This window comes from Pituophis catenifer, unplaced genomic scaffold, assembly GCF_029215685.1.
Source record: "Pituophis catenifer annectens isolate HBS135680 unplaced genomic scaffold, rPitCat1.0.hap2 SCAF_1, whole genome shotgun sequence".
Taxonomy (NCBI): domain Eukaryota; kingdom Metazoa; phylum Chordata; class Lepidosauria; order Squamata; family Colubridae; genus Pituophis; species Pituophis catenifer.
The window spans coordinates 8,213,801-8,231,471 of NW_027256881.1; the positions used below are offsets into that span (position 1 = coordinate 8,213,801).

The 17,671-nt window shown below is 43.3% G+C and overlaps 1 protein-coding gene across 2 annotated transcripts in view; it reads right to left on the minus strand.

The window, feature by feature from the left end:
* Nucleotides 1-1,520: 1,520 nt before the first annotated feature.
* Nucleotides 1,521-17,671, minus strand: part of MNT (MAX network transcriptional repressor) — an 88,660-nt gene continuing 72,509 nt past the window's right edge. For both annotated transcript variants that reach the window (XM_070932054.1, XM_070932053.1), the window contains 2 exons: nucleotides 3,738-3,930; nucleotides 1,521-2,648 (listed from right to left, as the gene is read on the minus strand). In XM_070932054.1, the coding sequence (XP_070788155.1) occupies nucleotides 1,942-2,648; nucleotides 3,738-3,930 (900 nt within the window). In that variant the 3' untranslated portion in view covers nucleotides 1,521-1,941. The remainder of the gene's footprint in view (nucleotides 2,649-3,737; nucleotides 3,931-17,671) is intronic.

Below are 17,671 nucleotides of genomic sequence, written 5' to 3' on the forward strand. Positions count from 1 at the left end.
TACTGGCTAAGTAGGCAAGAAGCTTGGTCAAGCATGAAAATAAGTTTTCTCTCCCCTTTTTCTACCCAAAACAGCGAATTCACAGAGCAATTTCTCTCCTAGGCAAACCTTCATGGAAAATGCGCACATAACAGCTTCCTCTCAGTTGTTTGTTTATGCTACGGCATCGTTTATTTAATCACAGTTTACTGAATTAACCAAATCACTTTGATCCACCCAAGTGTACTTCAGACAAAGTTCTCCAGCTGGGTTGCTGCAACCCAGAACTGCCAAGGAGCGAACAGTATTTTGCTTGATAAAATCCAGCAGTTTTTCTTCTTTGCATGCTTCTCTGAACGTTTCACTTCCCTGAACTAGAAATAAAATGTACAAGTAAAAAAAGAAAAAATCCCTAAAGATTATCCTTAAAATCCCTTCAAGGTTTAGAGGGTCCAACATTTTTACTACCGTCACACAAACCTACCGTGTTGGCTTCCATCTTCGTACCGCTTAAAAGATGGAATAAAACTTAAGAGCATGCCTGACTATGTGGCTCAGTGGCTAAGACACTGAGTTTGTCGATCAGAAAGGTCAGTTCAGCGGCTTGAATCCCCGGTACAGGTCTCCTGGGTGAGCAGGGGGTTGGGCTAGATGACCTCCAAGGTCCCTTCCAACTCTGTTATTGTTACATCAGCAAGGAGCTGAATTATGCATTTCAACAGAGGGGAATTACGAATTGCTTCCTGCTCTTCAGCTCACAAGATTTTTTTTGAGTTTTCATTTCGATCTGTATCCAAGCCACAGACTGGATCCAAGCCATGCAAGAACCTATCATTAGGTGTCCAAAGACCCAAAATCAAACCCCAAGTCAGGCATAAAAGCAGGTAAGAAAACCAAATTTAAAAAAAAAATTGATCAGGTGGTTTGAGTATTACAATAAACACAAAATCCACGGGTGTGCAACCTGTTTTGTTTTTTTTTAAACCTTTTTATTAGACAGAGGGAATCCTTAAAATGCCATAACAAGTCACAGTGATTATGGATGATTTTACTGAAATGTAAATATAGTGGGGAGTTGGGAAAGGAATAATGTGTTTTGCCTTTTTTTTTTTTTCTTTTTTAAATACCCTGGTCCACAAAACCATCTATATTGTTTCAAGATGCTTTTAAAAACAAAAGAAAAAGGATGCTATCTCTTCCCTCCTTTCACAGCAGGAGGAGCGATGTTGACATGTGTCCGTTAATCCTGGAAACAAAAGGATCTGCCCATCGATGGTGTTCACAGAGAACCATATTTTTATATATATATGTAGCTATACGCAGGTAGATATATATATATAAATATATATATATATATATATATTCTATGATTTTCTTTTTCTTTTTCCTCTATGCAAAGTCTTAATAATAAAAGAGATCAGCCATTAAAAAAAAAAAAGGAACTACAAAGAAGCAACACATAAAAAAATAAAATAAAATAATAAAGTTAAAAAAAAACAAAAAAAGGTCGTGGCGGCTGGGGTGGTTGAAAGGAAAAGGCGAAGTCTTAAGAACTTTATTACAGTCTTATTTCACTGATTACATGTCAAAAGGGGGAAAAAAAAATCACCGTGAAGGACAGTTTATTGATTTATTTTTTTCTCTCTCTGATTAGGGGAAATTCAAGTGCAGAAGCAGCCCTTATGGGTTTTTCTATCCCACCCCCACGCGCCCCCCCCCCGTCCCATGACCGACTTTCTCGAGAGAAATCAAAACAGGAGGGGGAAAAAAACTGGGGAAGGGACAGACGGAGGGAGGAAAGGTTATCTCTGCCCGTCCCGCGGCCTCACTCTCTCTCTCTCTCTCTCTTGCGCCATCCTCTCGCGGAGGGTCAGTGTGACCAACCCTCTCACCCCTAACATCTCTGCCACGGGTTCACAGTTGGAATGTATGGAGTTTTATCCAGTTGTTTTGCAGCTGATTCTACGCCAGCTTCAAGGTGCTTACGGGAAAAGGGGGCATGGTAACCATGGTGACGGGGTTCAAGACCGTTTGGCCCACCAACTGCTGGTGGTGCACAACTTGAGTTCCAACGCCGGGCTTCGCCATGACCGCTGGCTGGCCAAGGCTGGCAGTTCCATTCACTTGCTGGTGAGAGATGGCGTGCGCAATGTGGCCCACCACAGGCTGGCTGACCGCCACGGGTTGCGGGTACAGGGGAAGCTGCTGCCCCAGGTGGGTTACGTGGTTGATGGTGGCCGGGTGCACAGTGATGTGGCCGATGGGCTGAGCTGCGGTCGTCAGCTGGACAGGGCTGGAGGTGGACGAGGGTGCAAGGTGGGCAATGTGCTTAGGCTGGGGGCCCGGGAGAACATGGTTGACAGTCTGAATGACGGAGGCGTGGGTAGTGGCTGTGTGGGCGATAACAGTCGATTGCACGGTGGAGGCCGCCACGAGGTGAGTCTGTGCAGGGACAATCGCTTGGGGCTGGACCAGGGCCTGGGGCTGGAGGGGGGGTGGGACGTGGGGCGGGACGTGCTTCTGGGCCAGCGGCAGAACCGATGGGCGATGGGCAGCAGCGATGGGGGCCACTGCTTTCAGGAGCTCGGGATGCTGGCGATGTGCGAGCTTCGGCAACGAATTGACAGGGCTGTTGTCTTCCATGTCCTCATCCATATTGTCTTCTCCTTCTGTGGGGAGATAAAACAAAGGCAGATATAAAATTCTGCCTGAGGGAAAAGGCGGGAACCCACAGGAGGCCAAATCAGGTCATCCAATCACTAAAATCGCTATTTCTTACACCATGTGTTGTGAATTGCCCAGAGTCACTTGGGTCACGATATATAGAAATTTAATAATAATAGATAGATGACAAATAGATAGACAGATGATAGAGGATGGATGGATGAAGATTAGAGAGAGAGAGAAAGAGAGAGAGAGAGAGAGGATGATGATGATAGATACATTAGATAAATAGAGATAGATAGATAGATAGATAGAGAGAGAGAGAGAGAGAGAGAGAGAGATGATAAATGATATATAGATGATAGATATAGAGATCGAGATGGATGGATGAACAGCAATAGCACTTAGACTTATATACCGCTTCACAGTGCTTTAAGGCCCTCTCTGAGCAGTTTACATATTACCCCCAACAATCTGGGTCCTCATTTTACTAACCTCGGAAGGATGGAAGACTGAGTCAACCTTTTGCCGGGGAGGATTGAACCCCTGGCATCAGCAGAATTAGAATGCAATACTGCATTTTAAGCACTGCGCCACCACAGCTTTTAGATTAGACAGATAGATGATAGATAATGCAGGGCAGCTCATGCCGTAGTACTGTTACATAGATGAATAAAAAAAAACTCTTTTTATTCATTTATGTAATTTTATTTATTAAATTTATATGCCCTTCATCTCACCACTGAAGTGATTTTTCCAGCACATGCAAGTTTTATTTGCAGTGCACATATTTTCTTTCTTTCTTTCTTTCTTTCTTTCTTTCTTTCTTCTTTCTTTCTTTCTTTCTTTCTTTCTTTCTTTCTTTCTTTCTTTCTTTCTTTCTTTCTTTCTTTCTTCTTTCCTTTCTTATTTCTTTATTTTTTCTTTTTCTTTCTTTCCTTTCTTAGTTTCTTTATTTTCCTTTCTTTCTTTCTCTCCCTCTTTCTTTTCCTTCCTTCCTTCCTTTTTATATTTTATTTATTTTTTAATCTTTAATTTTTATCTTCACGAAATGGAATCTTGCCGTGAAATGGCACCAAAACATTCCAACCTACCTGAAGCAGTTGAAGTGGACGCCTGATCGTCTTCTGGTTGAACCGTCTGGCGGATTATCCGGTCAATTTCCAAGACATCCATCCACTGACTCAACTCATTCTTCAACTCTGCCAAACGTTGCTGCGTGGCAATTTTCTCTCTGGCTAGCCGCTCCATCTCATGCTCATACTCTTTCTCTTTGCGTTTCAAGGTCTGCAAAGAAAAGCCAAATGTGAAATCAGAAGAAGGCGGTTCCAAAGGGATAAGGAGGAGGTTCATTTTCTCCTTGGACAAATGAAGCCTTCCACAGAAACAAGAGCTCTGGAAGAGAAAATCCCATCTTGCGAACTTTGCTCGACCGTGCAAATGACAGGAAATCCTCAGTTTCTTGGCACACCCAGATAAGGAAGAAACTGAGCTACAAAATTTTTTATATCACGCTTGCAAGAATGTAGGCCATTAGTTGTCCTTTTCAACAAAGGCCAGGTTTTTCATGGACCTTTTGAAAATAGCGTGTTTTAGAGATTTTAGAAAAAACCCGTAAAAGCCAACACAGTTCTGGGCTGCATAAACAGAGGGATAGAATCAAGATCACGTGAAGTGTTAATATCACTTTATAATGCCTTGGTAAGGTCACACCTGGAATACTGCATTCAGTTTTGGTCACCACGATGTAAAAAAGATGTTGAGACTCTAGAAAGAGTGCAGAGAAGAGCAACAAAGATGATTAGGGAACCAAAGGCTAAAATATATGAAGAACGGTTGTAGAAATTGGGCATGACTAGTTTAATGAAAAGAAGGACTAGGGGAGACATGATAGCAGTGTTCCAATATCTCAGGGGCTGCCACAAAGAAGAGGGAGTCAAACTATTCTCCAAAGCACCTGAGGGCAGGACAAGAAGCAATGGGTGGAAACTAATCAAGGAGAGAAGCAACCTAGAACTAAGGAGAAATTTCCTGACAGTTAGAACAATTAATCAGTGGAACAACTTGCCTCCAGAAGTTGTGGATGCTCCAACATTTAAGAAGATGTTGGATAACCATTTGTTTGAAGTGGTATAGGGTTTCCTGCCTAAGCAGGGGGTTGGACTAGAAGACCTCCAAGATCCCTTCCAACTCGGTTATTCTATTCTATTCTAGAAGAAACTGCGCAAAAGGAACACGGAATGCCTCTTCTAAGAGGTTGTCACTTCCAATATGCTTTTTCCGGCATGGGCCTCTCCTATTGTTTAGGATTTCATCTCCCATCATCATCCTCAGCAAGTGGGATCAATGGCTCACACAGGACAAAACAATTTAAGGATCCAGGATTGGGAAACTGACTTAAGGAGCGGTATCTTCCCTCTGGTGCATGTGGGAAGGCCTCTTTTACATTCCTGTTGCAGCAACTAAGGGCAGGAGAGAAGAATGAAATACTGTTTTTCCTTCTCTTAAGCAATGATGTTGACCAGAAACAAATCCATCATGATCATTTGAGACAGACTGCAGCCTTGATCTCTGTGCAGAGCTAAGACATCCCCTGAAAATAAGCCCAATCGGGCTTTTGAACGCATGCACTAAAATAAGCCCCCCCTGAAAATAAGCCCCCTCCCCAAAAAATTTAAACACATGCGCAGCAGGTCCCCGCCATTTCCTCCATGCACCACAAAATAATAAGACCTTCCCCGAAAATAAGGCCAAGTGCTTATTTCGGGGTTCAAAAAAGCATAAAACAGGGTCTTATTTTTGGGGAAACACGGTACAGATAGTCCTCAACTTAAAACAGTTCACTTAGTGACTTGTTCAAAGTTCCAACGGCACTGAAATAAGTGACTCATGGCCATTTTTTCACACTTACGACCTTTGTAGCATTCCCATGGTCACGTGGCTCAAAATTCAAACGCTTGGCAACTGTTTCATAGTTATTATGACAGTAGCAGCGTCCCACGGTCATGTAAATCACCTTCCGATGAGCAAAGTCAATGGGGAAGCCAAATTCATTTAACAACAGTGTTGCTAACATAACTACTGCAGCAATTCACTTAACAACTGCAGCAAGAATGGTCATAAAATGGGGAAAATTTCACTTGGCAACAAAAATTTGGACTCCATTGCGGTCGTTAAGTCAAGGACTACCTGTACATAAATCCCAAGGGGGTGGGGGAGGAGTATTTTAAGGGATTTCCATTTTTTCAGGTCCACTCTGGCTTTGGTGCAACAGGAAATCTGACTTCAAATACAACTGGTTTCTACTGGGAAGGAAGGCAAAGAATAAGGAGTGAGCAAATGTAGGGCTGATTCAGGATTTTCTTCACTGGAAACAATATCCACCATTTCCCCTAAGAGTGCATTTGTCCCTCTCCGAAGCATGAGAGACGAAAGAATCAAGACGCTCAACCAAAATTGGAAAAAATGGTGTTTTAATGGTCCAAGGGAACCGGATGAATGAGTTTATGAGGTCACAGCTCTACTCAAACGTGATTCAGTTACGCTCTGCTCATTCAGCCGAGCATTAAGGAACAACTGCTTGAAGCTGAATGGAGTGCAAGCATATTTTATATAACACCGCTGAGGGAGATTTTAGACTCGGTTCTTCCACAGCTGGCCTGCCATCGCTGACGGGGAAAAAAAACAACCACACGGCTGCTTTAAAGAGGTGCAACTGTTGTGTCTCTGTGCTCCTCCTCATCCTTTTGGGGAGTTACATTTGCTGAGCCCACTAAAGTAGGGGTGGGGAACAATGGCCCTGTTATGACTTGTGCACTTCAACTCCCAGAATTCCTGAGCCAGCCATGCTGAACCAACCATGCTGGCTCAGGAATTCTGGGAGTTGAAGTCCACAAGTCATAAAGGGGTCAAGCTTCCCCAATTCTGCGTTAAAGAGAAGATTTACCCTGTAAATTAAGAGAATTTTTAAAAAAAAACCAAGCAAAGCAAAATGCTCCTCTTCGAAAGCATTCCTGCCTAATTTAATCCCTGAGCAGCCCCTTATGATAAAAATAGGGTGGTGGGTTTTTTTTTTGTTTTTTTAAAGAATCAATTTTATGGAAGGGAAAAAGGATCTGGTTATAGAAATCTTGGCCATGGATAGGCAGATTTTAACAACCAACTGATTTCCAAGCTCATTAACGGGGAGCTTTCTCAATCCTCTTGACGCACCATTCTCCTAAAAACAAAAGGATGTGCCAGTTTTATGTGTTTTTAAATTCTTAATGGACTGCCATTCTTTTTCCTAAGCTATGGAAAAGCCTATTTTTAGCTATACTAGCCATGCATTGAGGTCAGCGGTACAAAACTGTCATTTAAAGAAAGTGAATATAAGTCTCGCTTTCTTCCTTATGGGTCAATTCTCTATAAAAGATAAAGGTAAAGGTTCCCCTCGCACATATGTGCTAGTCGTTCCCGACTCTAGGGGGCGGTGCTCATCTCTGTTTCAAAGCCGAAGAGCCAGCGCTCTCCAAAGATGTCTCCGTGGTCATGTGGCCGGTAGGACTAAAGGCCGAAGATGCACGGAACACGGTTACCTTCTCACCAAAGGTGGTCCCTATTTTTTTACTTGCATTTTTTACGTGCTTTCAAACTGCTAGGTTGGCAGAAGCTGGGACAAGTAACGGGAGCTCACCCCGTTACACGGCACTAGGGATTTGAACCACTGAACTGCCGACCTTTCAATCGACAAGCTCAGCGTCTTAGCCACTGAGCCACCACGTCCCCCAATTCTCTATACCCCAAAACAAACTGAGGATGGAGAACCCACGCCAGCATAATTCTCCTATCCTAAGTGACCCAGTTGTGAACTCAGATTAAGAAACTCCATGAGGGCTAGGACCTTGAAAAGAGGGAAGGTAGGAATGAGTTGAAGGAAGTGCTGCCTTGGCAGGCCTGATTTCTCCTCCCTTTTCTTTAAGGCCTGTGACAATTTGCTACAACCAACTTGCCATGTCTAACTCACCACAGTCGACTCACTGCAGGACAACTGTGAGAAGAAAGATCGTAAAACGGGGCCAAATTCCCTTAACGACTGTCTCTCTTAGCAAAAGAAATTTGGGGGTTCGATTGCTGTCGTATGTCGAGGACTGCCTGTAAATTGTTTAGACGAGTAAATTACAAAACTCATTGCATTAAGAATGATTAAACATTATCCGTTTGTATTAAGCATCTCTTAATGAACACAATCCAGGCCTGGGAATGTCTCTAGAGACAGACTATAAGGTTTTGCAGGCCAAGATAAAAATCGAGCGATTCCCAAAACACTTAAGAGAATATATCTGTGTGTGTGTTTGTGTGTGAGTGCGGGCAGGAGTCGTCTCGCACATGCTTGTGATTTATGAGTTTGTATTTTGGGAAGGGGGGAAGGAAGAGCTTCCTTCCTTTGATAGTTCTGCCTATTTTACTCCTTTCAGGCATAGCAGGATCCCCACCCTACCTCACCCCACCCTGGCTGTGAATTTCGGCTGACATCTATGTGTCTTCTTTTCAGAACAGCCTTATCAGAAGGGTGCAGCAGGGAAGGTGCAGCTGGTTCTGATTTTACCCCAAACAGAAAGTAGATAACAGGAAAAAAAGGGAAGGTGGGGCGGAGGAAACACAATTTATAAGAGCCTTGGCATAAGATCCACTTAACGCACAAAGGGATGTTCTGAGGGCAAATCCGTAGAGAAAGGCCTTTTACCTGAATTAGACTGTTAGTCCTCAAAACCGTCATCCGGCAGATCTCTGGGGTTGAAAAAGGGAGTTTATTTGGGGCTCAGAAACGGGCCTCTTTGATTTGAAAAGGGTTGCTTATCGTTGCAGCTCTCTCTGTGACCTAATGGGTACATCTAGCCCAGGGGTCAGCAACCTGCGGCTCTGGAGCCGCATGTGGCTCTTTTACCCCTCTGCTGCGGCTCCCTGTCACTCAAAATATGCATCACAACTGCCAATGTGTGACACCTGCCGGAATGCGATTTATTGAGCTTTTCAACCCCCGGTAGGCCAACCATGGATAAATCCAAGAAAAGAAAAGTTTCAGAAAAAAACAGAATGTTTAATTCATCTACATATGCTAGTTTTGTGGCCGCTCATGAAATAGTCAGGCATGGGAAGGGTTTTGTGGCTTCCGGTGTTTTCTTTTCTGTGGGAAACGGGTCCAAATGGATCTTTGAGTGTTTAAGGTTGCAGACCTGTGATCTAGCCACAACTTTAGGAAAGGCAGGTGTTGATTCACCAAACCATTCAAAATTAATTGCTCAGTTGCAACTGTGACTCACAAACTTTTCACAAACTTTTTCAACGTTATCACTTTCCCCGCATTGAATTCAGTTCAACTGGCAGTTCGGCCTGGGGGGACAAGGCTTTCAAGGGGATTGCAGGTGAAAAGTGTATGGTGTGAGTGCGGGGGTACGGCATGTGGCGAAGGGCCCACAGAAAAGCGAAGTATGTTATAATGTAGTTACTGTCTTATTAATGCGAGAAAAAAAAAAGAAACGAGTAGGCTTAAAAAGTTCTGGTCCTTGCAAATACAGGTAGTCCTTGACTTACAACAGTTCATTTAGCGACCAAAGTTACAACAGCAGTGAAAAATGTGACGTAGGGCCATTTTTCACACTTACAACCTTTGTAGCATCATGTGATCAAAATTCAGATGCTTGGCAACTGACTCGAACTTACGACGGTTGCAGTGTTCTGGGGTCAGGTGATCCCCTGTTGCAACCTTCTGACAAGCAAAATCAATGGGGAAGCCCGATTCACTGAACAACTGTGCTACTAACTTATCAACTGCACTTAACAACTGTGGCAAGAAAGGTTATAAAATGAGGCAAAACTCACTTAACAAATGTCTCACTTAACAAGAGAAATTTGGGCTCAATTGTGGTCATAAATCAAGGATTATGTAGCTTTGAGGGACAGGTCCTCTACATCAGGGATCCCTAACCTGTGGGCTGTGGCCCACTACTGACCCATGGCCTAATCACCACAGGGCTGTCTGAGTGGTCGGCCGGTGCGCATGTGTCCGTGAACATGCATGGCCCCACTCGTGTGAGCATCACAGGCACTTGCAGCCAAACTCACGTGAGCCTCATCACACGCGCTTGAGGCCCCCCTCATGCATCAGTGTTGAAGGCCCCCCCGCGCGCACACACCTCCCCTTCCACAAAATCACCCCCCCTTTCCCTCTTCCTCCCGCTCCAGGCCGCCAACTCTGCTATACTTAACACGATTATCTTCTCTATGCAAGTTTCACAATTATAAACCCATATAAATATTTAGCAGATAACTAAAATGACCAGATTATCCAAAAGGATAACAGGCTGCAACGCTTGGTCATTTTGATTCTTTTTAACACACACACACACACACACACACACACACACACGAACACACAAGTATGTAATTGCTGCCAAGCAACATGACTCATATATTTGTGCAAAAGCCGAAGGCATTCATTATGCAGGACCAACCAACATCATCCTGTCTGGAGTTACAACACAATTTGTAAAGTCATTTTTTTCTCATCTGCAGATCCGCCTTGCCCTGAGTGGCAGAACAAGCACTGAGGTAAAATATACAGAAATACAACACTAAACATACATACAGACCAAACACTAAAGCGAAGTTTACAGAAATACAACCTAGAATACACTGTGGTGGGCTTCATTCAAAAAAATCAGAATATTTTATATTCTGAAAGCTTGGAAAAGGTAAACTGCAGGTCGTTCTTGATTTACAACCGCAATTGAGTCCAGGATTTCCCCTGCTAATTGAGACAGTTGTTAAGTCAATTTTGCCCCATATTATGACCGTTCGTGCCACAGCTGTTAAGTGAATCATTGAAGTTGTTAAGTTAATAACAGAGTTGTTAAGTGAATCTGGGACACTGCAACCGTCATAAGAGTCAGTTACCAAGTGTCTGAATTTTGATCATGTGACGGGTTGATGCGATGGTCGTAAGCTGGTTGTAAGAAAAATGGTCATAAGTCACTCTTTCAGTGCCGCCGTAACTGTGAAAACTCACTAAATGAATGGTTGTTAAGTCCAGGACTACCTATAACCGTGATGACGAACCTATGGCACGCGTGCCACAGGTGGCACGTGGAGCCATATTGGTGGGCACACGACCTCAGCTCCGCCAGCTGATTTTCAGGCCTTCTGGGCCCACTGGAAGTCGGGAAACAGGCCATTTCCAGGCTCCAGAGGGCCTCCGGGGGGTTGGGAAGGCCGTTTTCGCCCTCCCCAGGCTCCTAGAAAGTCTCTGGAGCCTGGGGAGGGCGAAAAACGGGCCTACCGGGCCATCACATGCCTAAAGCGGGGAGGAGGGTGTCACATGCGCATGTGCGGGGGGGGAGGGTGCATAGAATTATGGGTGTGGGCACGCGCGAGGGCAACCCCCTGCTTTTGGCACGCAATGGCCAAAGGTTAGCCATCACTGACCTATAAAGTTGTTTCAGACTGAGTTGACTCTTGATAACAATATCTGTATCATTTTTTGGGAGAATTTACATGCACTGGCATGTCTTTGTAGGTTTTTTTTTTCCACTTTTCATTTGACCTAAAGATCTGGGGGTTTCCTGCTGTTGTGAATACGGATAGTCCTCAATTTACAAACACAACTGAGCCCAAAATTTGTTGTTAAGTGAAAAATGTAATAAGTGGGTTTTGCCCCATTTTACAACTTTTCTTGCCACATTTGTTAAGTGAATCACTGCAGTTGTTAAATTATTAGCATGGTTGTTAAGTGAATCTAGTTTCCCCATTGACTTTGCTTGTCAAAGAAGATCACAAAAGGGGATCACGTGATCCTGGGACAGTGCAGCCATCATAAATATGAGTCAGTTATCAAGTATCCAAATGTTATTCACGTGACCGTAAATAAATGTTATGCTGCAACAGTCATAAGGGTGAAAAATGGTCATAAGGCACTATTTTCAATGCCGTTGTAACTTCAAATGGTCACTAAATGAACTTCTGTAAGTAGAGGACTACCTGTACTGAAGTTTTCACGAGGTCCAACCTTGCTTAACCTTTCCCACAATCCATTACGGCCTGTTTAGATAGATATTCTTACGGATGCATTATTATTTATTGAATAATTTTTTATAGCCATCCATCTATCTTGAAGAATCTGGGTGGTGAATCAAAATACCAACATCAACCAAACTGTACAAATGCATTAAAAAGAAAATGGGTTGGGGGCAGGGGTGGGTTCTAAATTTTTTACTACCGGTTCTGTGGGCGTGGCTTATTTTGTAGGCGTGGCTTGATGGTCATGTGACAATTATTTAGGATTTAGCAGAGGTACTAGTCTACCAAGCTTTTAACTGCTTGCAGAACTGTACCGATCTACCCATTTATTTTTGCAGGCACTGATCTACTCATGTATTTTTGCAGGCACTGATCTACTCATTTGTTTTCTTTTAACACTGATCAGCTGTAGGGCGGCCCTTTGAAGCCCTGCAGCAAGAGTTTAAACAATTTTTTCCCCTCTAGCAATCAGCTGGGACTCAGGAGGCAGCAATAGATTGGGGGTGGGGCTAAATAAAAGGTAAGAATAATGCGGGGGTGGGGGGGTGGGGCACAGGGGGTGGGGGTGGGGATCCGGGGGGGTGGGGCAGAACCAGTTCAGTGATGTCATATCGACACCGCTATTGGCTCGGGAGAACCGGGCCGAACCGGGAGGAACCCATCACTGGTTGGGGGCCCTTAATATCATGGTATTAACACACATCACACAAAGTTACACCTACCCCGGGCTGCCAACAACATTTTGGCCCCAATAATTGGAGGCCAAGGAACATCCTCCAGATCTCACAAAAATTATGCATCCCTGATCAAGACATAGACGCATAATACTGCTTGGAAGCGCAAGGCAAAAAGCAGAAAGAAGATCCTTCTATTCTTTTTTTAATTCATTTCACTTCGCTTTTCAGTTCACTTCACTTCTTCGATTTCTACGTTTAGAAATATAGCACGCTTCTAAAGCTGCAAAAACTACAGGTGGTCCTTGACTTATAGCCACTCACTTAGCAATCATTCAAAGTTACAACAGCACTGAAAAAGTGATTTACAACCTGTCCTCACATGTATAACCATCGGGAGCACCTCCATCGTCACAAGAACAAAATTTGGGTGCTTGGCAACCAGCATGTATTCATAATGGTTGCAGCATCGGGGGGGTGGGGTGGGGGGTGTCATGTGATCTCTGTTTGCTATTTTCTCAGCTGGTTTCCAACAAGCAAAAAGTCATTGGGAGAAACTAGATTTGCTTAATGACCACATGACACGAGTCACAACTGCAGTTACTCTCTCAACGTGAGCAGTGGTGGCGCAGTGGTACTGCAGGCTATTTCTGCCGCCTGCCAGCTGCCTGCAGTTTGGCAGTTCGACTCTCACCAGGCTCAAGGTTGACTCAGCCTTCCATCCTTCCGAGGTGGGTAAAATGAGGACCCAGATTGTTGGGGGCAAGAGGCTGATTCTGTAAACTGCTTAGCGACGGCTGTAAAGCACTGTGAAGCAGTATAGAAATCTAAGTGCTATTGCTATTAACAACTGTTAATAGAGCCTTGGTAGTACAGTGAGTACAGTAACCAAGAGCCTTGGTAGTACAGTGGTTTAATGCACCCTGTAATTAACACAGCTGCCTGCAATTTCTGCAGGTTCGAATCTTACCAGGCTCAAGGCTGACTCAGCCTTCCATCCTTTCTAAGGTAGGTTAAATGAGGACCCAGATTGTGGGGGCAATAAGCTGACTTTGTATAAATATTCAAAAGAATGAAGGCTATTGCTTAACGCATTGTAAGCCGCCCTGAGAAGGGCGGCATATAAATCAAATAAATAAAAAAATAATAAAATAAACTGTTGCAAAAAAAAAGTTGGAAAATCATGTGCAGCTCACTTCCAGAATTGCCTGGCTTAGCGACAGAAATCCCGGTCCCAATTTGGGTTGTAAGCCAACCTGTTCATCTGGAAAAAGTCAGGAAAAATGCTGAAGTGGGCAGCTTTTGAAATAGAAATACAGAAAAGAAAAGAAAAAAAGATAAGAAGAAAAAAAGAGGCAGGCAGGCAGGCAGGCAGGCTTAAGACCATTTCCCAGATCTTGGCAAGCAAGCCATGGTTTGTGTCTCAATGCTGATGCAACAATTACAGCAGCTGTATTTGCTGGCACAAAAAAAAAAATGCACTGGGAAAAAAATGTGGCTTAGAAGAGTTTAAGCTGGGTTTCCAGGAAGAGACTATCAGCGTACTTGAGCAAGGACCTCTCATTAAGCCTTGTGCAATGAATTAAGCTGGAGTGATGCTAAAATGGGCCCTTCTTAATCTACTTTAAGGGTGGTCCAACCTTGGCAACTTTAAGACTTGTGGATTTCAACTCCCAGAATTTCCCAGCCAGCCATGCTGACTGGGAATTCTCAGAGTTGAAGTCCAGAAGTCTTAAAAGTTGCCAAATTTGGAGACCCCCTCTGTACTAGGAGATGTTGGGGGGAGGAGTGGAAGGAGGTTCCCTGAAAAATTCCTGTAAGTCAGGAATTAATAGTTATATACAATAATATCTTCCCCCAGCCAGGAAAATAAACTAGGCCAGGGGTCGGCAACCCGGGGCTCTGGAGCCGCATGTGGCTCTTTCATCCCTCTGCTGCAGCTCCCTGTTGCTGGTCGGCTCCACAATTGATAGGGTTTTCGGTTAGGACAGGTAGAGGAAAAAGGACGCCGCACTAGGAGGAGACTCTATGGATCGGGGGCTTCTGGTTAGGACATTTGTGGCTCTTTGAGTGTTTGAGATTGCCGACCTGTGGACTAGGCCAACAATAAATCAACTGTTCTTCACAATTCACATCCATGAAATGCTTTGGTAAATAACACCTGGATTCTGAATGACACTTGGCTTGCTTCTTCATGCTGGCTGGGGAATTCTGGGAGTTGAAGTCCACAAGTCTTAAAGTTGCCAAGGTAGGATTTACTTGAAGAAACAAATCAGAAGGAATCTTGGCTAATCAAGTTCACGGCCTCCATTATCTGTTCATTAGGGATGGACAACTTAAAAAGTGCTCCAAAGAGGCCTCTTGGTGTCTTCTTTAATTCCAGCAGGTTATCATTCTAAGGTCTTTGCCAGGTCAAAAAAAAAGGCAAAGCAGGAGCAGGTGTGTGCTGTACACACCTACACCTGCCCTAAACCATTTCAGCTGTACATCTCTATGATAGGGTAGTTGAACATTACTGTTTGGGAAGTAAGCAAAAATAAGTTTGTGCTTTTAATACAGGCAGGGAAGTAGAGTTAGTTCTCGACTTATAACCATTCATTTAGTGACTGCTGAAAGTTACAGTGGCATTGGAAAAAGTTATGTATAGACAGTACTCACTAGATTTAGAGTAACAGAGTTGGAAGGGACTTTGGAGGCATGGGTGGGATTCACATAATTTACCTACCAGAAAAAACAACTACCAACCTGCCTTCTATTGAGGACCTGTATACTGCACGAGTCAAAAAGAGGGCTGTGAAAATATTTACAGACCCCTCACATCCTGGACATAAACTGTTTCAACTCCTACCCTCAAAACGACGCTATAGAGCACTGCACACCAGAACAACTAGACACAAGAACAGTTTTTTCCTAAATGCCATCACTCTGCTAAACAAATAATTCCCTCGACACTGTCAAACTATTCACTAAGTCTGCAGTACTATTAATCTTCTCATTGTTCCCACCACCCATCTCCTTCCACTTATGACTGTATGACTGTAACCTTGTTGCTGGTATCCGTAAGATTTATATCTTACGGATATAAATATGATTGTTTGCTTATTTGTTCCCTATGACTATCATTGAGTGTTGTTCCTTATGATACTTGATGAATACATCTTTTCTTTTATGTACATCGAGAGCATATGCACCAAGACTAATTCCTTATGTGTCCAATCACACTTGGCCAATAAAGAATTCAATTCAATCCAATCCAATCCAATCCAATCCAATCCAATCCTATCCTATCCTATCCTATCCTATCCTATCCTATCCTATCCTATCCTAACCTAACCTAACCTGTATGACTTAAGGAGGACCTGAGGGGAGGGAGGCTTTTCATCACAAACATCTTCAAAACTACCATTTGTTAAGAAACAATAAAAAATGGAAGAGACGGGCTAAATCTTAAGAATCACCATTCCAGTTCAGAAATGCAAATGATGTGACAATGCTGGAGAGAGAATCTCGGTTAAAAGAAGGGGAGGAACGAATCCAAGCCATAGCTTTGTCGGTGTTTAGATTACCCACCGTCAGTTGGGAGACAAGCGCAGCCAAATTTAAGGCTTCCAGGAAATTCCTGACTTATCTGGCTGAATATTTTCCTCTTTAGAGGGTGGAGGGAGGGACGGTGGAGAGGATCAGCTGTGCCAGACCTGATAAAAATCAACAGGGAGACTTAGAGGGAAAACTAGGCGAGGCAAACTCCTGGCATGGATGCTTGAAAAGTTTCTTTTTTTTCTGCATACTGCAGAGTTGGACTAATGAGTTTCTCAAGTTTAGCCATTTTAAGATGTGTGGACTTCAACTCCCAGAATTCCCCAGCCAGCGAGGGAAGTCCACAGATCTTAAAATGGCCTAAGATTGAGGAACACCGGAGTAAGATCATCCTTGTCACTGCTTCTATGGTTATATAGGTAGTCCTCGACTTTCAACAGTTCGTTTAGTGACTGTTCAAAGTTACACTGCTGTGTCCTGAGGTCATGTGATCCCCTTTTGCGACCTTCTGACAAGCAAAGTCAATGGGGAAGTCAGATTCACTTAACAACGGTGTTATTAACTTAACAACTGCGGTGATTCACTTAACAACTGGGGCAAGAAAGGTGATAAAATGGGGCAAAATTCACTTAACAACTGTCACCCAGAAATTTTGGCCTCAATTCTGGTCGTAAGTCGAGGACTACCTGTTAAAGCCAAAAGAACATTTGACACAATGCAACTCCCAAATTCATACTCACAGACACACAAATACACTTGACGGCTCACTCTTTCTGGGGGACGGAATCCTTTCTTTGTAAGTTCTTACAGATGTATGACAGCAACTTTTAATAATTTTGTGTGTGTGCGCACGTGTGTGTGCACGCCATCAGACAGGCTACCTCAAGGGAGTGATTGCTATAGCAACTACCTACCAGCTCCCATAGCTGTGCTAGCTGCATATCTAAACCATGTTTTGCACCTGGGGGCTATTAATTTTTTTGTTTTTTGGGGCAAGGGGGTAGATAAGGGCCTAGTTCTTCTGGTACCTTCATGTCAGAGGAAATCACAACCTGAACAAAAAGAAGTCACCATCTCCCATCATTTCTAAGACAGATGTAGCAAAGGAAAGCTGTATGCCCCCATCCAGGGGATTTTTAAAAAGGTGTAAGTCAACCAAATCGACACCTTCAATGTGGATTTCACAAGTGCTTAAAATGTGCATCCAATGCCAATTATCAATGTTTGGAAAAAAACAGAAAAATGAATTTTAGGGGAAGACTTTTTGCACAGAGTGACATGCAGTTTTCTAGTTTTCCTTTATCTGTTTGTACGTGGCAATTCCTAACTCTAACATAATATTTCTTATAGGCAATGAAACATTAAATCACGGCTGTCCAATCTTTTGGCTTGCCTGGGTTGCATTGAGTGAAGAGGAATTGTCTTGGGCAGCATACAAAATATATGAAATAGTTAATGTATCGAAATAACAAACTTCCTTCATTTTTTAATTATTTTATATTATCTTGTGGGGCTGCATGTTGTTCAACTGTTCAGGATCGCGGGCAGCCCATTGCAATATAAAATGCTGAATGAACCTCCAACCCAATTAAAAGTTTCTCTGCCAGAGACAAAACAAATTATTATAGGAAATTGTACTCTTTCCAAAAGGAGGCATCCATTTCTTGTTTTCTAGAACTGTGGTTCTCACCTTCAGCAAGTTTAAAGTGATTCAACTCTCAAAATTCCCCAGCCAGGATGCTTTAAGACACATGGACATGTGT